Genomic DNA, 24,834 nt, shown 5'->3' with positions numbered 1-24,834 from the left:
AGCTCAAGCCCAGTCCTCCCCGGAAGGAGTCCCCCACCTCCGCGCTCTCTCTCTTTCCCTCGGGGCTCCGGAGCCGCAGCCCTGCCCTCGCGCGTCCCCGCCCGGGACGGGGACCCCAAGCGACGCCCCGCGCGGCGGGCGGCCGCGAGCCCGCGGGGCTGGGAGGGGCGGGGCGCGGGAGGTCTGGCAGCGGCAGTGGCGGCGGCGGCGGCGGCGACTGCGGCGTTGCTGCTCGGGACGCGGCGCTAGGCCGGCCGGCCGGCAGGGGGAGGCGGGGGGCGTGGGGCAGCCCCGCCTTTCCCCCGAGGAGCCGCCAGGCAGCCATATTGCGGAGCTGTCTGCGGTGGCGGCGGCGCCTCTCGTCTCTCGCGGCCCATCGCTCCCTCCACCGCCTCTCCCTCCCTGCCGCAGCCGCGACACCCGGCGACGCCGCGCAGCGCCCCGGCCACACTCAGGGCGGGAAGGAGCCGCCCGCTCTCGGGGTAAGCCGCCGGCGCCCTACCTTCCCCCACTCCCGTTCCCGGGGTTCGCCGGAGACGCAGAGGTGGCGGCGAGAAGTTTCGGGGCCCAGTGCTGCCCGGCGGCCGCGCCGCGAGGGCCGCGGTGTCGCTGCCCTAACAGCCCGGCTGGCCAGGCCGCATCCGGGGCCGCGGGAGCCGCGAGGCTCTGCCCGAGTCGTGGCTGCGGCCTGAACACGCCGGTGCGCGCTTCTCCTCCCTTCGGGCGTGTGTCCGCCTTCAGCGTCCGCCCCGGACCCCCTCCGCCTCGAGCTCGGTCGGGTTCCCGCCGATCGGTTGCGGCCCCGGGCTCGGCCTGGCTCGGCCCTTCTAGGCAGTTTGAGAATACAGATTTAAGCCTAGGAAAAATTACGTTTTGCCATGTAGGGAAGGAATTTATTACAACTTCTTCTCCCCGGCCTCCAGTTTGAAAGTAAGGGTGTTGAATTACTAGAGAACGTGTGTTCCGCCCTGGTGGCAAAGGGATGTTGCATTACGGGGTTTGGGGCGCGAACCGCCCTCAGCCACCCGCACCCGCGCGGCGAGGGCCGCCGTTCTGGCCCCGGCTCTACCTGCTGCTTCTACTGCTGAAGGCGGCCTCCGAGCCCCATAACTTTCTTCGGCCTTTGAGGCAGCCCAGTTTAGTATCTTAGACCCCAGTAGACAAGTTGAGTACATTACAGTCCCCCCTTCCTTTAAAGGGTTGTAAACTTAATTCCCGGGCTAACTTTGAAAGAGGGGGGGCACTGCATTATTGCAGTTTAAATAGAGCACTTTACTTTTTATACAGATGTGGCATGGTTCTTTAACCATTCACAACATGTATTTAGCGTTCTTTACCTTTAAGGAGTGGTTATTAATGAGGCTGGAAATAGGTTAAAAGTCAACTTCATCAAAGATACATTTTAAAATACAGTTGAGATTTGTGTAGAAGACATTTTAATGAGTTCTGTGGCACTAAGACGGGCATGATGTAAATGTAAAAACCCAAGATAATAAGGGTTTATTTGATAAACGAGCACTTGGACTTAGACATTGCAATCTATTGTTTATGGAGCATACATTTTTTAGAACACTAAATACTCTTTTATATTTCGGACGGAGATCTGAATGAACAATTGCCCCGTTCATTTTGCTGGATAAATAATGGCTTAATCCATTTGCCATAACAGCATTATTATCTATGGATTTAAGAAGAGTGACTAATATTCAGGATTGCATTTTTTTTAAAAAAAATTCAGTATTACATTACTTTAACCAGTGGGCTTTATCTTCCAGAGACTAATTACCTCAAATGTGGTAAAATGTATTGAATAAAACATTTCTTTTGAAGTTAATGGTATCCTGTAAAGTTGATTGCACTGACTTTGTTTCTTTTGCTAAACCACTTTTTTTTATATATGATGGGATTTAATAAACAATACATTATTAGTGAGGAATGAATAGACATGCATTGAAATTCTTTACAGTTTTATTTAAATGAGACAAAATTTGTAGCATTTTGGAACGTTAAATTCTTGCCCTAGTGGATTATACATTGTTTTGTTCACTCCTGTATTCCCAAGCATGGCAGAGCATGTAGGAGGGGCTCAGAAGTTAAATGTAATTAATTTCAGCGTGGGGGAAAGTATGTTTAGCTGTCCTTTGTTTTGGACATTTGTATTAACTGGAAATTAAACTGATATCCTTTTTTCTGTGGCGGTGAGAAATGACAGATTCTGCTGTTCTTTCTCTCTTTTGTTAACTCTCAGTCTCAGGGAGAGAACAAGGCTTATTTCTTTTTTTTTTGCTTCACTATTCCCAAGAGCAGAATTGGATTTTATTATTCATTTTTATCTTTGGCAGGCAGTTGAAATGAAAGTCTTTATGTACTTTTATCTTAATTTCAGTTCTCAATCTTCTAATGTAATCTGTGTATAGTCTAATACAATGGAGCCTAAAATCTTGAATGATGATGGGAGTCTTGTTTTTTTCTTCCATTTTTAACTTGATTCAGTTCAACTTGTACAATTTTAAAATGGCAAATTTTAACCAATATTTCCCAAAGACCAAAGCCTAAAAATATGTGTTCTATTAATATGTGTTCTATTAAGATTCACCAGGCATGTTGGTGAACATACTTGATAGGGTAGAGTTAATATCATATCGTGCTATTGCTGTGAATCTGGGAAGTTGAGGAAGTCACCCTTTCTTGGATGGCTTGGACCTCCTGCAGACCAGGAGCTAGTGGGCACTTCTCACGACCCTGATATTATCCTTGGGGTACTGGATTTAGTGGAACTGGATTGGGTTGCTGTAGACTCCAGCTTTACAAGGTTATTTTAAACCTCATGGTGTTAAAAGCCCTTCAGGGAACTTCCCTAACTTATGCAGCAAATATATCCTCACCTGTTGCGTGATAGAAATGGCCAGTCTGACCCCAGAGAGTTCCTGAATTTCTAGCCTCTTTCAGAAGAATCCTGCCTTTACTGTTCATATTAGTTCCTGGTATATTTTTCAATATTAACTTATAATGAACATATTTTAAATCATTTTTAAAGACTATAAAATTAATAAATTTTATGACAAAGTTTTAAAAACCCAAAAAGATGTTGAGGAAAAAGTAAAAGTTCTCCCCAGCTTCCCAGAACCCACCCCCCCACCTCTCCCAGTCCCGGTCTCTTTTTCAGAGGTAATTGCTATTAACTATTCCTTATAGTATATAGAAAATGCCAATATTTATGCAAGGGTAAACATATACTTTATATATATTCCTTATTTGCGATTTTAAAGTCTTTAAAAATAAGGTTATTTTGTAACAAACACTGAAAGGGTGTTTATTACTGTGTTGAGCCTTAAGTAATTAGTATTTCTCAGATTTTCATCATTTGAATGAAATAAAAATGGAATTTCTGGTAATCTCAAAAGTGTTCATATACATGTGCAAATTTTCTTGATTAATGATTGAAGGTGAATTCACTTTTTTTTTTTTCTTCTAGGGTATAGTATATAACTGACACTGAAAGGTGGTGTCCTTTAAAAAAGGGTTTATGATTTTGAGTAGTGAAATGTCCCTATTATATATGTAGCTTTTTACCTGGGAACTGTTTGGAAAGGAAATATGGTCCATATGATTCAGTTCTTTGTTTCTTTGTTCCATTTAATGGTGAATCCTAGCTTTAACTTCCTGGAAGAGAGGGGTTCTTTCAGGTTATTAGTAGTTGTATAGGTTTTTTTTTTTTTTTTTCCTTTGAATAACCAGTATGTATAGAAACTCTTGCAAATTCACAAAGTTATTTTTTTCCTATTGCAGTATCAGTTACCTTTTAGAAGAATTCTAAAGTACATTTTATAGAGGCTAGTTATATATGTAAATACGGTATGCATATGAATAGGATGCTCTAGTAACACTGCTTCCTTTTCTGCTTTTCTACATAATTTACATACATTTGAAATAAGAAACTTTTGGGTTCTAGGAAAGTTGATTTATTTGAAAATGATATTTTCTTTACTGTTAACCATTTAGAGAAGAGGTCAGCAAACTGGTTTGAAGGCCACATTCAGCCTACTACCTTTTTTGTAAACAAAGTTTTATGTGAACACATTATGGCTCATTGGCTTACATATTATCTGTGGTTGCTCTTGTGCTACAACAACAGAGTAGTTGCAACAGAGGCTGTATGGGCCACAAAACCTAAAACGTTTACTTAACCTGGCCCTTTACAGAAAAAGTTTGCTGACCCCTGCTTTAAGGTATTATTCATATATTCAGATATTTATAATCATATGCCAAATATTCTTTGCATTTGTTCAGTAAGATAATGAGAATGTCACACTCTAATGGGGACATACTTGAGCCATTATGTATACCATAAAGTTTTTGCTTAAGTGCTCTTTGTGTGTATAAACTGGAGTTCATATTCAGTGTAACAGTGCTGTAAGCATAGTCTTCTGTGATGTGAATTCTGGGTGTTTCTTGTTTTGTACTTAAAAAAACCCCCAAAACTTCTTGTTGTTTCTGTAAATTAACTAATAACCTTTTGATAAATTAACCAGAGTAGTTGTTTGTAACTGAAAATCCTGTTAGTACTCAGAATGATGTGGGTGCGAGTATAATAGAGGGACCATTAATAAAAGGGAGAATGGGGACATAGGAAATCTCAGCCATGGTTAATTGAATCTAATCACCCTTTGGCTTCTATTGAGCGTGTGGGATGGACTAAACTTTTGTTAGACATCATGAGAGCTCTTGATATTTAAGCTGTCTCTAGATTCTAGACTTAAGGAAACTATAAAAACCTAGTTTGGTTATTAAGCAAAGTTGGTATATACAGTTGACACTCCATATCTGTGGGTTCTGCCAACCTTGGATTGAAAATATTTGGGAAAAAAATTCCAGAAAGTTCTGAAAAGTAAAACTTGAATTTGCCACATGCTGGCAAGTATTTACATAGCATTTACATTGTATTTACGATTGTTTACATAGCATTTATATTGTATTAGGTATTGTAAATAATCTAGAGATAATTTAAAGTATATGAGGATGTGTGTAGGTTATATGCAAATATAATATTTTATATTTATATATATGTATTTATGCATGTATATAAATATACATATATTTTGTGTAAGGGATTTGAGCATCCCTAGATTTTAGTATCTGCAGAGGGGTCCTGGAACCAATCCCCTGTGGATACCAAGGGATGACTGTATACCTAAAGTGCTTACTATTTACATCTAATCATCAAGCAGCATGATAATTATAGATATTATTAAATGTGTCTAATTAGGTGGCCTTTAAATTTAATTTGATTGTCAAATTAAATGAGATTATTGAAAGAGACTTAGGTAGAGATGATGAAGGCCTGAATTTGGGAGACCTCATTGGGAGAAGTTTTATTTTTCCTACCACGTTCATGGTTGCTGTCTATAGCCTATTGCTTTCTAGTTCGTTTACTTTATAATGTAAAAGATGAGAGGAAAGTATTACTCTTGATAATAATCAAGTGAGTATTATATATGAACTTAATTTACCTACAAAATCAACAAACATCTGAGGCCTTACTGTGAGCCAGACACCATTCCAGTTTCTCAAAAGGGGGATTGAATATCTCAAAAGTTAGAAACTTAATGATAGAACTGCCATATAGCTTTATTGACTGCATGAGCAAATACTATCTAATTTTAAAGATAGTTAAGAAACATATTAACTTTATTCTGTTTTGAAGATAAACTACTGTAATATCTAGTGTTTCAAAACATATATAGAATTGTGAGAATTCCTCAGGTCAGTTTGAGACTTTTCTTCTTTCCTTCTACCTAGGTGACTTATATGAACCTATCTTTGTTTTTCCATTTTTAAGCATTTATTATATGAATTTTTGATGTTTCCTTAACTGTAAGATGAAGAAATTGGACTGGATTTAGTTTTCTTACCTTTTAACATTTAAACTTAATTTTTGCAAATGGTAATGTATTGTTTTTCCACCCTCCTAGGAAGCAATACAGGTATGGGGTTTCTTTTAAATTTAGAAAATTCATTTAGAAAAGAATTTAAATTCAGTGTAAAGCTCTGCTTTGTGCCTTATATTTGTTTTAAGTGCTGGAAATTTGCTTTGCATTTCCAGTAATGTGTGTATTGCTTTAAAATGTTGAATATTTTATTTCCTTGAACAAAAGTCAGTTCCTACAAAAGCAAGCACTTAATACCTTATTTAGACCTGCATGTCACCCTTACAGGATATTAATTTACAGAGGTGACTATACCAGTATTAATGTGCACTTACAACAAGTCTTTAGAGGTAGACTTTTTGACCTGAAAACAACAGAGCATAGAGCTTTAACTTCTTGAAAAGCTCTGGTAATTGGGATGAGCTTGTCTAAAATGATGTCAGAGGAAGGCAGAATAAGATAGCCAAAAGAGCACAGGACTTGAATTTAGAAGGACCTATGACTTTGTTGACTAGCCTTATTACTTTGGGCAAGTGACTTATCTGAATCTTAATTTCCTTAATTAGAAGAACAAGGGATTGTGATACTTATCTTGGGCCGAGGGAGGAAGGGCAGTTATTAGGAAGATCAGATAATGTAGGTGAAGTGGCTGAAGAGTGAGCATTCTACACATAATTCCATTTACTACCCTTATCCTTGCTTTTGGCCTTATTTCTTTTTTGCAAAATGGAACTAAAAATTCTTGTCCTCTCCTTCACTTGTGGAGTCACATGGCATTATATAGGTAAAAGTACATTATTATTGCTATTAAATTCAGTACTTAACAGAGCTAAAAATTTAATAAGCATAGTTCTTTGTATATTCGAGGTTTTAAACCTGTGGGTCTGTGAACTTGAATAGTGAAAAAGTTGCATCTTTATTTACACGTTTTCTTCCATTACGAATGTGGGCAGCAGTAGCAGAGACTGTTTCTAATAGAAATTGCAGATATTTTCATGATGCATAACTGTTATTGCAGATCTCAAAATAACATTTAATACCCATTATTACTTAAAGTTTAATTATTAGCTACACTGGTAGATATTGTGATTTAAAGGTTAACAAAGAAGCATATATATTACTGTATCATATATTTGTGCTTTTTATATTTTTGATATTATAATTCAGTATGATTGATTTTTTTTAATGTAATATTGTGTATTTTATTTTGTGCATTTAAAAATACTTTTCTAGGAAGGGGTTCATAGGCTTTACCAGAGGGGCCCATGTTGGGGAAAATAATGATTAAGAACTTTTTTTGGTAGATGCCATTATTGTGTTAATTTGACTGCCAGAATGACCTTATTAATTCAGTTTATACTTCTCTTTGTTACTCTGCTTCCCAAACCCACAGTAAGTTGGCAGAGGACTGCAGAGAGACCACAATTACGTTCAGAGAAGGTGTCTCAAAAGACAGAAAAATAAGTACAGTTAGGCTTGGGGAAAAGAAATTCTTAAGAGTAAAATTAGGCAGCCTGGTATAAATTATTGAAGCATCACTGTAGGCCCAGTATGGACAGACTTAACACCTGTTTTACCACCTGACAGGTGGGGAGAGTCTGTTGTGTCACTGACTAATAGAGCTCAAGGTGTTAAGCGTGAGGCTGTTTTTTCCATTGTACTGCAGAAAAGAGGCTGTTTTAGGGTCACCCTCAGAGTTAAAGGACAAAGAGAATGTTTTATGTGAATGTTTCATCTGAGAAATGTGGCACTGTGTTTTAGTACGTATTCATACGTTTTCTGGAAATGGGATATATATATATATATATATATGCTGGTGGCATCTCTTAATACTACTTTCCATGACTGCTTCATTGGTTCTGTGGGAGTCAGAGTGGAAAAGAGGTAGGGTAAGACCACTTTAAGAAATTTAGGAAGAGTGGGGAGGAAGGAGTAAATTTTGTTTCAGTAATTATTTATTATGAGGGTAGAGGGGAGAAGAGTTGATTTTTATTATACATCTTTGGTATACAGTGGTTTAGGTGATTACATGGTGTCATTTTTTTAGAGAAGAAAAGAAGGCACCGAAACACAGTTTTCAAGATGAACCAGTTAGAGGTACAAACTCAGGACATATATCTAGGTACCTTGGCTTTTCATGTGACATTTTATTAAATTGTCCATTCTACTACTAACAGATGCCATTTTCAAGGAAAAAAATAGGCTAATACAATCAAAGGAGGACTAGAAATGTACTATTGAGGTTAAATAATATTATCACGATATAAATATTTTTTATGATCACTAAGTTGGCTAAAAACTTAGGTTTTAACTACATTTATACACAGCTTCATCCTAAAAAATTTAAGGTAGAATTCTTATGTATGTCATGGTATCTTATGAATAAACTGGTATATAGACAATTTAGTGAAATATATTTTTAAAATTCTTACCTGATTTTTAAAATTAGTAACTTAACAAAAATAAGACCCTGATTAGTATTAGTGCTCAGTTCTGTATACCCATATATCCTTTGTAAGGGTCCCTGTTTTTTTACTTAGTTATAATAGATGGCTACGTATTCTGCCTTGTCACTTATCCTTATGTAAATGTTGACACAGTTTGTCCCCCTTGTTATCACATAATTTCAACATTAATTGTGATTTTGATTTTAATCATTGGCTGTTATAATATCTTTGTACTGCTGAGAACATCTTGGTACAGATTACTTTGTTTTATATTTATTTATTTGTGGTATATTTAGGAGAGAACACTGGTCTGAAAATACACATTTTTAGAAGCTTCTTTTAGAAGTCAACCGTATCCTTATTTGCAAAGGCTTTTTGTTAGGCCCCTCACTTCCCCACAGTTCATATAGATCATTTAGGCTTGTTGGAGATTTTAAAAGCTTAATGTGTATAAACTTGGTTTTGTATATGTTGGCCTGTGATATATTTGTACTTTTATGTCACCAGAGCACTCATATTAAACCTGAAACTTTAATATGGATTATTTTGCTTGAAGGTCCTTTTCTATAGAGTATAATTTGAAGTAACTCTAATATAGAAAACTGGGATAAATTATTTCTTAAAGGAGAAGGAAAAAACTCTACCTTTATTTAGTTCCAGTATTTGAGTAATACAAAACTTAAGAAAGTCGGCAAAACCTGACATACGTGATGTTTATTTACCTGCCTAGCTGGTCCTATGTTTGATGAGTACTCTTTCTGTAATTTGAGTGCTGTAACTTAGTTTATAGTCTGGCATCCAGTCAGTGTTCACTTTTTCCCTTTGTTCTTCCTTACCAGTGAGAAATGGCACAGGAAGGGCAGAGCAGCCAAATGGTTTAGCAAACAAGAATGATCAGTACATGAGCAAGCTCTCTTGAGTATCTGCTAACTTCTCTAGGGTGTGGCCATGGGGCCTGATATGGTAATGGAATGCTAAATCAAGAAGGTAATGTAAAAATTGATCTAGGACAATTAAAATTCTTGGTACTGTACGCTGGTAGGAACAAACCTGAAATACCTCTATAGGGAGACATAGACAGCTCAGGGCTTTCAGGAATCCCACACTGGGGAGTGGGACAGGGACATGAGCTTTCTGTCCAAAATTACAAACTCCATAAAGGAACAAGTCAAAATGAACTGGAAATAGAAAATTATATAGTGACATAAAATAAACATTATAGGGAGGGGTAAAAGGAGGATTCAGTACAAATTATAAAATATTATAGGAGTAAAAGGAGGATTCAATACAAATTATAAAATAGTATAGCATTAAAGTTTTTTTGAAAGACCAAAAGTGAATTTCTAGAAATTAAAATATATAATCACTGAAAATTTAAACTAGTGGACAGGTAAACCATTAAGAACACCTGCAGAGAATTAATGCGTGGAGGAATGTTGAAGAGAGGTAAATAGGTGGAAAGTGTGAAAGAGTAGGCATGGATTAGAGAATAAGATATCCAGTATGTATCTAATAAGAATTGCTGAATGGGAGAGACAATGGCTAATAATTTTCCAGAATTTAAGGAAAGCATGAGTCTTCAGAATAAGAAAGCTTACCAAATCTTGATCAAGATAAATAAAAGCAAATCTGAAGAACACACACACACATACACACACACAAAATCTTAAAGGAAAGCAGAGAGAAAAGGCATATTACCTCAGAGAAATGAGTTAAATTGCCAGCAGACTTCTCATCAGTAACAGATGCCAGAAGAAAACTAATATCTTCCAAATGCTGAAGGAATAAGTTACTTTATAATTCTATATGCAGTTAAATTATTACTTAATGAAAAGAAATATTCATTAGATATAATAATTCTAAACCTTTACCCAATAACATAAGCCTAAAAGCATATAAATTAAAAACGGGCAATTTATAAGAAGAAATTAACTTCCACAATCTGAGTTGGGAAAATTCAATACATTTTTTTCTCAATTTGATTAACTAGCCTAAACTTTGAGAGTAGAGAGACTATAAACAAAACATTAAATACTTACTCTGGCTTGATCTAACTTATCAGATGCAAAACATACATTATTTTCATTTATAGCTGGAACAATCAAAAAAGAAATGAGGGCTTCCCTGCTGGCGCAGTGGTTGAGAGTCCGGCTGCTGATGCAGGGGACATGGGTTCGTGCCCCGGTCTGGGAAGATCCCACATGCCGCGGAGCGGCTGGGTCCGTGAGCCGTGGCCGCTGAGCCTGCGCGTCCGGAGGCTGTGCTCCGCAGTGGGAGAGGCCACAACAGTGAGAGGCCTGTGTACCGCAAAAAAAAAAAAAAAAAAGAAATGAAACTGACCAAGCACTAAACATAAAGGAAATCTTAATGAATTCTTTGACTAGAGTGTATAGTAAACTTAGAAATAAATAATAAAAAGACAGCACTCTGCCCCCAGGCCTCTGACCATTCTATTTGAAAATTTAAAACTTACTATTAGTAGAAATCATAATTGGAAACCTGAAACACCTAGAGCTAAACAATAATGAAAAAACTATAGGGCTTCCCTGGTGGCGCAGTGGTTGGGAGTCCGCCTGCCGATGCAGGGGATGCGGGTTCGTGCCCTGGTCTGGGAAGATCCCACATGCCGCGGAGCGGCTGGGCCCGTGAGCCATGGCCGCTGAGCCTGCGCGCCCGGAGCCTGTGCTCCGCAACAGGAGAGGCCACAACAGTGAGAGGCCTGTGTACCGTAAAAAAAAAAAAAAGAAAAAAACATATATAAAAACCTATGTGGGAAGCCACTAAAGTGATACTTAGAAAAATAGTGGAGTTTTAAATATAAGGTATTTTCCCCAAAATTATTCCCTCCAAAAGAAGATTTATATTTGTTTCATAGGAACTGTCGCATTGCAAGATGTTCTCTTTTTCTTGAGCATGGAAGTACTGTTTTAGAAAGGTGCATTGACCTGAAATACCTTTACTACATGTCAGTTTGGAAAGGTCATGGAGCTCATCTGATCAGTGATTTAAATGTAAAAAAGAGGCTAAGAAGTCTAGAGGAGATCTGGTTTTAAAAGTCACTTAAAAATAACACATCTAATTATACTGTGGATATTAAAATATATTCCAACAATACAAATAGGAAAAAACAACATCCTACTAATGTTTTCTATAAATGGGTAATTGTGGCTTGGGATAAAAATGTTAATTTTAGTGATAGATTCAGAAAGTACTTTATGGGGCTTCCCTGGTTGCGCAGTGGTTGAGAGTCCGCCTGCCGATGCAGGGGACATGGGTTCGTGCCCCGGTCCAGGAAGATCCCACATGCCGCAGAGCGGCTAGGCCCGTGAGCCATGACCGCTGAGCCTGCGCGTCTGGAGCCTGTGCTCTGCAATGGGAGAGGCCACAACAGTGAGAGGCTTGCGTACCGCAAAAAAACAAAAACAAAAAGTACTTTATGTAATCTGGAAAACTTACTGTGATTCAGAAGTTTGATATAGATGCTCATGTCTGGTGTGTGAGGAATTTAGATTATTTTACATAATCAGATGATAATTACTTGAAAATAGTCTCACTGGCAAAATAGGGAGATCATTTCATGTTTGGAATTGCCTTATGATGGGACATACTTAGTTTGTGACCTTAATGCATGTTATTAGAAAAAAAGTTTGGAAATTACTTAGGTAAACTTTCAATTTCAGGGAGTAGAATATGAGCCTCAGAGTAAAAGCCAATTAATGAGAAGAAAAATGATGAGAAAAAGGACAGAAATTAACAAAACAGAAAAATAAAAGAAACAAGAAGATCGACAAAACTGAAAGCTGGTTTTTAGACCAATAAATGAAGCAAACTTCTGGCAAGATTAATCAAGCAAAAACGAAGGCAAAAATTAACAGTATTAGGAATGGAAAGGGGATCATAACTGTAGATGTAGTAGAGATATAAAAAATCATGAGAGAATACTATGAATAACTATAGAAATATGTCACTAAGACTTGTGGAAAAAGCAGATTTTTTCCCTACACTGTGGGGTGTAGGGATTTAAGTCATGTTTTAGCCATGTTGTATTTGAGGTATCATTGAGATATTTAGCAAGCCAAGTTAGCCAAGCAAGTCTGGAGATACAGTTTTGGGTGTTACTAGTTTATAAATGATGTAAAAGGTTGGTTTTTGAGACTGTTTTAAGACCTGAGATGAATTTGATAGTAGGGGTGAAAAGAGGATTTAGAAGTGGAGGGTAGGACTGAAGTACAGTTAGGTTCATGAAGGTAGGTGATTGTAGGTAGGGAATATTTATCTATCATTTCATAGCTAAGAGTTAGGAAATGAGGAATTTAATACTTCTAACTGAATTCCATAGCCCATTGTATTAGGTAAGAAATTTCTCTTGATGAAGTTCCCTGTATAGGGAGAGGTTCATTGACGTGTGATTGGCTAAAATTTAGAGAAATGACGTTACTTCAATCCTTTGCTTTTATTTCAATTTGGAGAATTTTCAGTTTTATTAATAATAGTATCTTAAATACAAAAGTAATTCTATATTAATTTAGTTGATAGTGTAATGAATAACATTTCTTGGCAAAGATATTACTTATATAAGCTGATTTTCAGGTAATTAATATATTTCTTACTATAGGTTTTCAAATTGGAATGATAATCATTTCTTTCTGGACAACTAAATGGTTAAAAATGTTACATCTTTTGGTAGGTTTGTAGGGGGAAAATCCACTTTTGTTAAATGTTTGTGAGAACATTTACCCTAAAATAGCCCATTGTTTTTCCTGGATTAAGATTTACTTCTTTTGCCTGAGCCGGAGAAGATATAATTTAACATTGGTCTTCAGGACAATTCTGTATTTCCGTGAAGGCCATTAGCTTGCTGATGAGTAGCATGCAGATTACTGGTGTGCAGACTATGGCTGTTTTATCCACCTTAGGTGAAAAAGTTACTCTTATGTTATTTGTCTCTACTTGGACTTTTAAACTTTCAAGGAAGAAAAATAATTTTCTTTAAAAAGTTATCTTTTTGTAGTTTATGTTAATCAGTATTTACTTCTTTGTCTTTGGCAGTACAGAAGAAAGGTTGAGAAGTGTTCCTGAATTCATTTCTTTAGAATCTGAATCTATCTGTTCTCTTCTTTGCCGTCCCTCTTCTCTACCAGTCTGGGTATAGGGGCGAACTTGACTCAGAAAGAGAAAGCATTTGGCCCTTAGTAATCTTTCCTTTGCTATGTGTTGTCTGTAATTAAATGAAAACTTTTAGTTGATGATTGAGATGCTTTGTACTATGTTATTTGAGATGTGTGCTGTTTTAAATCACAGATATAAGTATTTTAAAGAATGTGAAATAATAGAAGACATTGAAAATTAGAATAAAATGAGAGCTCCATGTTAATTGTAACATTTTAAAATGTTAGTTTTAAGTTTTCTTTATACAAATTATATTGTTAAGCAAAAACATTACTATATAAAAAGATAATAGATCAATTATGCTTTCTTTTCTTTAACAGAAGAACAACAGAATTCATAAAAGTGAAGAATTTTTAAAGAGGGTGACAAAAAGAGAAGGAAAATGCCGAAACCAGTAAGTGTATTTTATTACTTTTGACACTGCTTACTTAATAAATATCAGTGGCATTAAGTTCCTTTCGGAACAAGGCAAAGTATTATGGTAGAGTTTTGGGGGGAAAAAAAGCACTGATATTACTGTTGTTTGTTTTAGATTAATGTGGCTAGAGTACGGTGTTATGTGGGCCAGTGATAAAGAGGTTTAGGTGACACTGTAATTAAGATTACTACAGGTTATGGGGTCAAACTTAGTTCTTATCCTTGCCCTGCCACTTAACCCGACTGACCTTTGTTAGATTAGTTCAGTCTCTCCAATTCTTAATATCTTCACATATAAGATGGAGGGCTTCCCTGGTGGCGCAGTGGTTGAGAGTCCACCTGCCGATGCAGGGGACACGGGTTTGTGCCCCGGTCCGGGAAGATCCCACATGCTGTGGAGCGGCTAGGCCCGTGAGCCATGGCCGTTGAGCCTGCGTGTCCGGATCCTGTGCTCCACAACAGGAGAGGCCACAACAATGAGAGGCCCACATACTGCAAAAAAAAAAAAAAAATGGAGATATAGTTACTTATTGGAGATTCTGGTGAGGATTAGAAGATGCTGGTACATATACATTCAGTGCTCAGTAAAAAGTAACAGTGTTAAACAGGAGAAAATAATGAGAGGTCAGAAGGATCCATGCAGTATTAATTTTCTCATAATTCTAGCTTTGATGCTAGTGATACCAGTGCTGATACTATATATAGTCCTAGGTTTTTGATTTAATGGTATATTATATGTGATCATTTTATTAAGTTTTTTTTTTTTTTTTTTTTTTTTTTTCTTTTTTTTGCTGTATGCGGGCCTCTCACTGTTGTGGCTCCTCCCGTCGCGGAGCACAGGCTCCGGACACGCAGGCCCAGCGGCCATGGCTCACGGGCCCAGCCGCTCCGCGGCACATGGGATCCCCCCAGACCGGGGCACGAACCCGTATCCCCTGCATCGGCAGGCGGACTCTCAACCACTGCGCCACCAGGGAGGCCCTTATTAAGTTTTATAATTATATAATTTGTGACTAAGGTTTATCCTTTTATCTTAGGATAAATGTACTTTTCTTCATCTAACAAAATCAGGGGATTTTTTTCAAGAATTTTTTGGCCAGTTATCTTTTTAAGAAAATCATTGGTTGTGGTTATTTGAATTTTCTGGCATGAATGTCACTTTTGAATTACTTTTAAAGATTTAGCAGGTAAAAAAGTACATTGTTGGAGGGAGAGAAGAACAGAAAGAAGTAAAAGGCATAATCAATACAAAGCAAGAATTAAATTTTTCTATTTGCAGATGATATAATTATGTAAATAACCTGGAATTTACAAAACAACTATTAGAACTAATAACAGAATTTAGCAAGATTGTTGGACATAAGGTTATATTTTTTAAAAATCAGTTTTCTGTTTTATATACTCGCAGCAAAATTCAAAAAATGAAGTAAAAATTCCATTTCTAATAGCATCGAAAACAAAGTATTTAGGAATAACTTTACAGAGGCTGTACAAGATCTCTACACTGAAAACTTATAAGTGCTTAAAAAGAACAAAATATATACAAAAATAAACATTGGTCATAGATATGTCTAGAAAATATTACTACAATGTGTTCTCCCCAAATATATTGGTAGATTGAATGTAATTCTAATCAGTTGAATCCCTTTGGTAAAAATTGACTAGCTGATTATAAAATGTTTATGGAAGAGCCAAAACTTATGTGGAATAGCTAAAGTAATAGCTAGTGGGAAGCAGCCGCATAGCACAGGGAGATTAGCTCAGTGCTTTGTGACCACCTAGAGGGGTGGGATAGGGAGGGTGGGAGGGAGACACAAGAGGGAGGGGATATGGGGATATATTTATAGTATAGCTGATTCACTTTGTTGAACGGCAGAAACTAAGAAAGCATTGTAAAGCAATTATACTCCAATAAAGATGTTAAAAAAAAAAAACAAGGGTGGGGCTTCCCTGGTGGCACAATGGTTAGCAGTCTGCCTGCCAGTGCAGGGGACACAGGTTCTAGCCCTAGTCCGGGAAGATCCCCCATGCTGCGGAGGAACCAAGCCTGTGCGCCACAACTACTGAGGCTGAGATCCAGAGCCCGTGAGCCACAACTACTGAAGCCCGCATGCCTAGGGCCCGTGCTCCACAACAAGAGAGACCACCATAGTGAGAGGGCCACACACTGCAACGAAGAGTAGTCCCCGCTCGCTGCAACCAGAGAAAAGCAAAGCCCTCACACAGCAACGAAGACCCAACACAGCCAAAAATAAATAAATAAGTTTATTTAAAATAAATAAATAAATAAAAAAGAACAAGGGTGGAGCACTTATACTCCTGGATTTCAACGCTTATTTTCAGGCAACAAAAATAAGGCAGTGTGGTATTAAAATATTAGATAATAGGATCAGTGGAACAAATATACATCTCCACACACAAGGTTGTCACACAGTTCAATGGGGAAATTAAATTCTTTTCAAGCAATGATGTTGGAACAAAGAGTTATCCATACAGAAAAATACGAATCTTGACTCTTATATCTCAGTTTACACAAAAAACTAACTCTGAATGGATCACAGGCCTAAATTAAAAGGCCAAAACTATAGACTTCTAGAAGAAAATAGAAAACACTTTTGCAGTCATGGGGTAGGCGAAGATTTCTTTGATAGTACAAAGAAAGTTGGAAGCATTAAAAAAAAATTAAACCTCAAAATTAAAAAGTTCACTATTTGGAGAATGGAGCCCGTGTTTCTGCAGAGTGAGAACTCCTGGTTTGGGGTCTCTTCCCTCTGCCGCCACGGAACTGCCCTGGAGCCCGAGGGGAGGCGGCCTCCCTGAGGCTGCCGGCTCTGGAGGGGCCTCGGCGGCCGAAGCCGCAACAGTTGTGACAAGGGACTGCAGGCTGGCCGTGTGGATGAAAGGCTCTTGGTGCTGCAGCCAGGAGTCAGTGCTGTGCCCCTGAGGTGGGGGAGCCAACTTCAGGACACTGGTCCACAAGAGACCTCCCAGCTCTACGTAATATCAAACGGCGAAAATCTCCCAGAGATCTCCATCTCACCACCAACACCCAGCTTCACTCAATGACCAGCAAGCTACAGTGCTGGACACCCTATGCCAAACAACTAGCAAGACAGGAACGCAACCCCACCCATTAGCAGAGAGGCTGCCTAAAATCATAAGTCCACAGACACCCCAAAACACACCACCAGGCGTGGACCTGCCCACCAGAAAGCCAAGATCCAGCCTCATACAGCAGAACACAGGCACTACCCCTCCACCAGGAAGCCTACACAACCCACTGAACCAACTTTAGCCACTGGGGACAGACACCAAAAATAACGGGAACCGTGAACCTGCAGCCTGCAAAAAGGAGACCCCAAACACAGTAAGATATGCAAAACAAGAAGACAGAAAAACAGCAGATGAAGGAGCAAGATAAAAACCCACCAGACCTAACAAATGAAGAGGAAATAGGCAGTCTACATGAAAAAGAATTCAGAATAATGATAGTAATGATGATCCAAAATCTTGGAAATAGAATAGAGAAAATGCAAGAAACATTTAACAAGGACCTAGAAGAACTAAAGATGAAACAAGCAATGATGAACAACACAATAAATGAAATTAAAAATACTCTAGAAGAGATCAATAGCAGAATCACTGAGGCAGAAGAACGGGTAAATGACGTGGAAGATAAAATAGTGGAAATAACTACTGCAGAGCAGATTAAAGAAAAAAGAATGAAAAGAACCGAGGACAGTCTCAGAGACCTCTGGGACAATATTAAACACACCAGCATTCAAATCATAGGGGTTCCAGAAGAAGAAGAGAAAAAGAAAGGGACTGAGAAAATATTTGAAGAGATTATAGTTGAAAACTTCCCTAATATTGGAAAGCAAATAGTCAATCTAGTGCAGGAAGCACAGAGAGTCCCATACAGGATAAATCCAAGGAGAAATACGCCAAGACACATATTAATCAAACTGTCAAAAATTAAATAAAAAGAAAACATATTAAAAGCAGCAAGGGAAAAACAACAAATAACACACAAGGGAATCCGCATAAGGTTAACAGCTGATCTTTCAGCAGAAACTCTGCAAGCCAGAAGGGACTGGCAGGACACATTTAAAGTGATGAAGGAGGAAAACCTACAACCAGATTACTCTACCCAGCAAGGATCTCATTCAGACTTGATGGAGAAATTAAAACCTTTACAGACAAGCAAAAGCTGAGAGAGTTCAGCACCACCAAACCAGCTTTACAACAAATGCTAAAGGGTCTTCTCTAGGCAAGAAACACAAGAGAAGGAAAGTCCTACAATGACAAACTCAAAACAATTAAGAAAATGGGAATAGGAACATACATATCAATAATGACCTTAAATGTAAATGGATTAAATACTCCCACCAAAAGACACAGACTGGCTGAATGGATACAAAAACAAGACCCATATATATGTTGTCTACAAGAGACCCACTTCAGACCTAGAGACACATACAGACTGAAAGTGAGGGGATGGAAAAATATATTCCATGCAAATGGAAACCAAAAGAAAGCTGGAGTAGCAATTCTCATATCAGACAAAATAGACTTTAAAATAAAGACTACTAGAAGAGACAAAGAAGGACACTACATAATGATCAAGGGATCGATCCAAGAAGAAGATATAACAATTGTAAATATGTATGCCCCCAAACTAGGAGCACCTCAATACATATGGCAAATACTAACAGCCATAAAACGGGAAAGTGACAGTAACACATTCATACTAGGGGACTTTAACACCCCACTTTCACCAATGGACAGATCATCCAAAATGAAAATAAATAAGGAAACACAAGCTTTAAGTGATACATCAAACAAGATGGACTTAATTGATATTTATAGGATATTCCATCCAAAAACAACAGAACACACAATGTTTCTCATGGAACATTCTCTAGGATAGATCATATCTTGGGTCACAAATCAAGCCTTGGTAAATTTAAGAAAATTGGAATTGTATCAAATAACTTTTCCGACCACAACGCTATGAGACTAGATATCAATTACTGGAAAAGATCTGTAAACAAATACATACAGTGGAGGCTAAACAATACATTACTTAATAACGAAGTGATCACTGAAGAAATCAAAGAGGAAATTAAAAAATACCTAGAAACAAATGACAATGGAGACACGACGACCCAAAACCTATGGGATGCAGCAAAAGCAGTTCTAAGAGGGAAGTTTATAGCAATACAATACTACCCTAAAAAACAGGAAACACCTGGAGCTAACAATGTAACCTTGCACCTAAAGCAATTAGAGAAAGAAGAACAAAAAACCCCCAGAGTTAGCAGAAGGAAAGAAATCATAAAAAGCAGATCAGAAATAAATGAAAAAGAAATGAAGGAAATGATAGCAAAGATCCATAAAACTAAAAGCTGGTTCTTTGAGAAGATAAACAAAATTGATAAACCATTAGCCAGACTCATCAAGAAAAAAAGGGAGAAGGCTCAAATCAATAGAATTAGAAATGAAAAAGGAGAAGTAACAACTGACAGTGCAGAAATACAAAAGATCATGAGAGATTACTACAAGCAACTATATACCAATAAAATGGACAACCTGGAATAAATGGACAGATTTTTAGAAATTCACAACCTGCCAATACTGAATCAGGAAGAAATAGAAAATATGAACAGACCAATCACAAGCACTGAAATTGAAACTGTGGTTAAAAATCTTCCAAGAAACAAAAGCCCAGGACCAGATAGCTTCACAGGCGAATTCTATGAAACGTAGAGAAGAGCTAACACCTGTCTTTCTCAAACTCTTCCAAAATATAGCAGAGGGAGGAACACTCCCAAACTCATTCTCCGAGGCCACCATCACCCTGATACCAAAAACAGACAAGGATGTCACAAAAAAAGAAAACTACAGGCCAATATCACTGATGAACATAGATGCAAAAGTCCTCAACAAAATACTAGCAAACAGAATCCAACAGCACATTAAAAGGATCATACACCATGATCAAGTGGGGTTTATTCCACGAATGCAAGGATTCTTCAATATACGCAAATTAATCAATGTGATACACCATATTAACAAACTGAAAGAGAAAAACTATACGGTCATCTCAGTAGATGCAGAGAAAACTTTCGACAAAATTCAACACCCATTTATGATAAAAACCCTGCAGAAAGTAGGCATAGAGGGAACTTTCCTCAACATAGTGAAGGCCATATATGACAAACCCACAGCCAACATTGTCCTCAATGGTGAAAAACTGAAAGCATTTCCACTAAGATCAGGAACAAGACAAGGTTGCCCACTCTCACCACTCTTATTCAACCTAGTTTTGGAAGTTTTAGCCACAGCAATCAGAGAAGAAAAGGAAATAAAAGGAATTCAAATCGGAAAAGAAGAAGTAAAGCTGTCACTGTTTGCAGACGACATGATACTATACATAGAGAATCCTAAAGATGCTACCAGAAAACTACTAGAACTAATCAGTGAATTTGGTAAAGTAGCAGGATGCAAAATTAATGCACAGAAATCTCTGGTATTCCTGTACACTAATGAAGAAAAATCTGAAAGTGAAATCAAGAAAACACTCCCATTTACCATTGCAACAAAAAGAATAAAATATCTAGGAATAAACCTACCTAAGGAGACAAAAGACCTGTATGCAGAAAATTATAAGACACTGATGAAAGAAATTAAAGATGGTACAAATAGATGGAGAGATACACCATGTTCTTGGATTGGAAGAATCAATATTGTGAAAATGACTCTACTACTGAAAGCAATCTACAGATTCAATGCAATCCCTATCAAACTACCACTGGCATTTTTCACAGAACTAGAACAAAACATTTCACAATTTGTATGGAAACACAAAAGACCCCGAATAGCCAAAGCAATGTTGAGAACGAAAAATGGAGCTGGAGGAATCAGGCTCCCTGATTTCAGACTATACTACAAAGCTATAGTAATCAAGACAGTATGTTTCTGGCACAAAAACAGAAATATAGATTACTGGAACAGGATAGAAAGGCCAGAGATAAACCCACGCCCATATGGTCACCTTATCTTTGATAAAGGAGGCAGGAATGTACAGTGGAGAAAGGACAGCCTCTTTAATAAGTGGTGCTGGGAAAACTGGACAGGTACATGTAAAAGTATGAGATTAGAACACTTCCGAACACCATACAGAAAAATAAGCTCAAAATGGATTCAAGTCCTAAATGTAAGGCCAGAAACTATCAAACTCTTAGAGTAAAACATGGGCAGAAAGAACACTCTATGACATAAATCACAGCAAGATCCTTTTTGACCAACCTCCTAGAGAAATGGAAATCAAAACAAAAATAAGCAAATGGGACCTAATGAAACTTCAAAGCTTTTGCACAGCAAAGGAAACTATAAACAAGACCAAAAGACAACCCTCAGAATGGGAGAAAATATTTGCAAATGAAGCAACTGACAAAGGATTAATCTCCACAATTTACAAGCAGCTCATGTAGCTAAATAACAAAAAAACAAACAACCCAATCCAAAAATGGGCAGAAGACCTAAATAGACATTTCTCCAGAGAAGATATACAGAGTGCCAAGAAACACATGAAAGAATGCTCAACATCTTTAATCATTAGAGAAATGCAAATCAAAACTACAATGAGATATCATCTCACACCAGTCAGAATGGCCATCATCAAATAATCTAGAAACAATAAATGATGGAGAGGGTGTGGAGGAAAGGGAGCACTCTTGCACTGCTGGTGGGAATGTGAATTGTTACAGCCATTACGGAGAACAGTATGGAGGTTCCTTAAAAAACTACAAATAGAACTACCATATGACCCAGCAATCCCACTACTGGGCATATACCCTGATTAAGCCATAATTCATAAAGAGTCATGTACCAAAATGTTCATTGCAGCTCTATTTACAATAGCCAAGAGATGGAAACAACCTAAGTGTCCATCATCGGATGGATGGATAAAGAAGATGTTGCACATATATACAATGAAATATTACTCAGCCATAAAAAGAAACGAAACTGAGTTATTTGTATTGAGGTGGATGGTCGTAGAGTCTGTCATACAGAGTGAAGTAAGTCAGAAAGAGAAAGACAAATACCGTATGCTAACACATATATGGAATCTAAGAAAAAAAAAATGTCATGAAGAACCTAGGGGTAAGACAGTAAAAGAGACACAGCCCTACTAGAGAATGGACTTGAGGATATGGGGAGGGGGAAGTGTAAGTTATGACAGTGAGAGAGTGGCATGTACGTATATACACTACCAAACGTAAAACAGATAGCTAGTGGGAAGCAGCCGCATAGCACAGGGAGATCAACTCAGTGCTTTGTGACCACCTAGAGGGGTGGGATAGGGAGGGTGGGAGGGAGGGAGACGCAAGAGGGTAGAGATATGGGAACATATGTATATGTATAACTGATTCACTTTGTTATAAAGCAGAAACTAACACACCATTGTAAAGCAATTATTCTCCAATAAAGGTGTAAAAAAAAATTATACCTCAATAAAGGCATTGAACCTAAAAGAAAGAAAAAGATTAAAAAAATAAAATGGGTTAATCGAAAAAAAAATTTGCTGTTTGAAAGACAAGAGTAAGAAAGTAAAAAGGCAAGGCAGAATGGGAGAAAATAATTGCAGTATAGCATTCTTTTAGAACTCAATAAGACAACCCAGTTTTTAAAAAGTGGGTGAAAACTTTGAACAGATACCCCACAAAAGAAAATATATTAATAGCCAATAAGCACTTGAGAATATCCTCAATATATTTGGTTATCAGGGAAACATAAATTAAAACTACAGTGAGATACCACTTTATACTTACTAGAGGAGCTATAATTAGACTGATAATACCTTGCCTGTAAGGATGTGGATCAACTAGAACTCTTATTTCTAGTAGGAATGTGAAAGTTAAAAGTAGTTTGGAAAACTGTCTGAATAATTGAGTGGAGAACATTTTTTATTCCTAAGAGTAAGGATTCAAAATTATATATAAGGCTTCCCTGGTGGCACAGTGGTTAGGAATCTGCCTGCCAATGCAGGGGACACAGGTTTGAGCCCTGGTCCAGGAAGATCCCACATGGTGCGGAGCAGCTAAGCCCTTGCGCCACAAGTGCTGAGCCTCTGCTCTAGAGCCCGTGAGCAACTACTGAAGCATGCTCACTATTTATGCCTAGGCTGAAAAGTAGCCTCATATCTGTCTCTTCTGCTCATATTCTGTTGGTGAGACCTTAGTCACATAGCCGTACCTAATTGCAAGAGACATTGAGAAATGTTCTTGTAGCTCAGTAGCCATGTAATTCTGTTAGATTTTGGTGGTCAAACAACAGGTAGTCTCTGCTACAATCATATGGTTAGTTTTAAGGAGAAAAATCATATAATAAATTCAGAGCAGTTGCTAAAATTGAACAACTATTTATGATTTAAAAGTAAAAACCAAGACTTCTGAAGCTACGTGTAGAAGAAAATCTATAGCAAAAGTAATTCTTAATGTGTTAACAGTGGAAGCTTTTCTTTTAAGATCGGGAACAAGACAAAATGTACAGACTATCACTGCCGCTGTTCAACATTGAACAGAAAGCCTGTGCAGAAAAATTAAAAACTCTAGGACTGGAAAGGAGGAAACACTTTGAAGGTGTTAAGGTATTTATTTATATCAGGGATTGGCAAATTATGGCCCATAGGCCAAAGCCAGCCCACCACTTGTTTTTGTACAACCTTCAAGCTAAGAATGATTCTTACATTTTCAATGGTTGAAAAAAAATAAAAAGAATAGTAATATTTCATGACTTGAAAATTACATGAAATTCACATTTCAGTGTCTATAAAGTTTTGTTGGAACACAGTATGCTTATTGTTTATTATCTATAACTGCTTTTCTGCTATAGCAGGAGAGTTGAGTAGATGCAGCAGACAGTATGGTCTGCAAAGCCTGAAATATTTACTATCTGTACCTTTACAGAAAAAGTTTTCTGACCCCTGGTTTATATAGATACAAGAATTTACACAGACCCATTTTAACAGTTGGCAAGGGAGCTGATAAAATGATCAATATAAAAATCAATTGCATTTCTACAGAAGTAAAACCAGAAAAAATTTTGGAAAGATGCTTCATCATATTTATGACCCTGTGTTTGAAACGCTTTAGGCTAGATGAGTTTCAGTATTTGGAATTCTTTGGATTTTAGAAAGGTGAATATACAATGTATTATGTGCATATGTAGTATTATGAAATTTCCAGCAAGGTCTGTTGCATCACATCAGTATTTCTATAGATCGGTGTGTGAATATCCATTTGAGGTGGGATAAATTAATTCCCTAGTTGGACTTATTTCAATTCTTTTTGCTAGAAATTAGCTAATAAGCTAGAGTTTTCAGTGCATTTAGGATGTCATGGGATTATGAACTTATAGTTATAATAGCTATAAAACCATAGGAGAAAGATATCTTAAATGATTAATATGATTTTTCTGGAGGAATTTATAAACATTTTTTAAAAAGATCTTAAAGAAGACCTAAATCAATGCATAGAAAGAACCATACACTTGGATAGTAAGAGTCAATATTGAAAAGATGTCATTTTTTACCCCAAGAGGCTGATGAATTTAGTGTAGTTCCAATTTAAATCATAATGTGGTGTTTTGAAAAATTTATAATTATATGTGGAGTCAAGAGCAAGAACAAAGAGACAAGAATAGTCAAAACATCTATGAAAATAATAAGGGATGACTTGCCATACCAGATATCAAGACTTATTTAAAGATACAGTAATTCAGACAGTATGGTATTGGCAGAATAGTTCAATTGAACAGTGCAACAGAATAGCACAAAATAAGACCCATACCTATGGACATTAGATTTG

At 37.5% G+C, this 24,834-nt stretch overlaps 1 protein-coding gene across 1 annotated transcript in view; it reads left to right on the top strand.

The window, feature by feature from the left end:
• The first annotated feature begins 319 nt into the window (after nt 1-319).
• RDX (radixin) overlaps nt 320-24,834 on the top strand; it is a 76,469-nt gene continuing 51,954 nt past the window's right edge. The window contains exons 1-2 of the mRNA XM_082629132.1: nt 320-482; nt 13,864-13,937. Of these exons, the coding sequence (XP_082485258.1) occupies nt 13,926-13,937 (12 nt within the window). The 5' untranslated portion in view covers nt 320-482; nt 13,864-13,925. The remainder of the gene's footprint in view (nt 483-13,863; nt 13,938-24,834) is intronic.

This window comes from Mesoplodon mirus (genome assembly GCF_964341445.2).
Source record: "Mesoplodon mirus genome assembly, chromosome: 7".
Taxonomy (NCBI): Eukaryota; Metazoa; Chordata; class Mammalia; order Artiodactyla; family Ziphiidae; genus Mesoplodon; species Mesoplodon mirus.
This window is presented reverse-complemented; position numbering and strand designations above follow the sequence as displayed.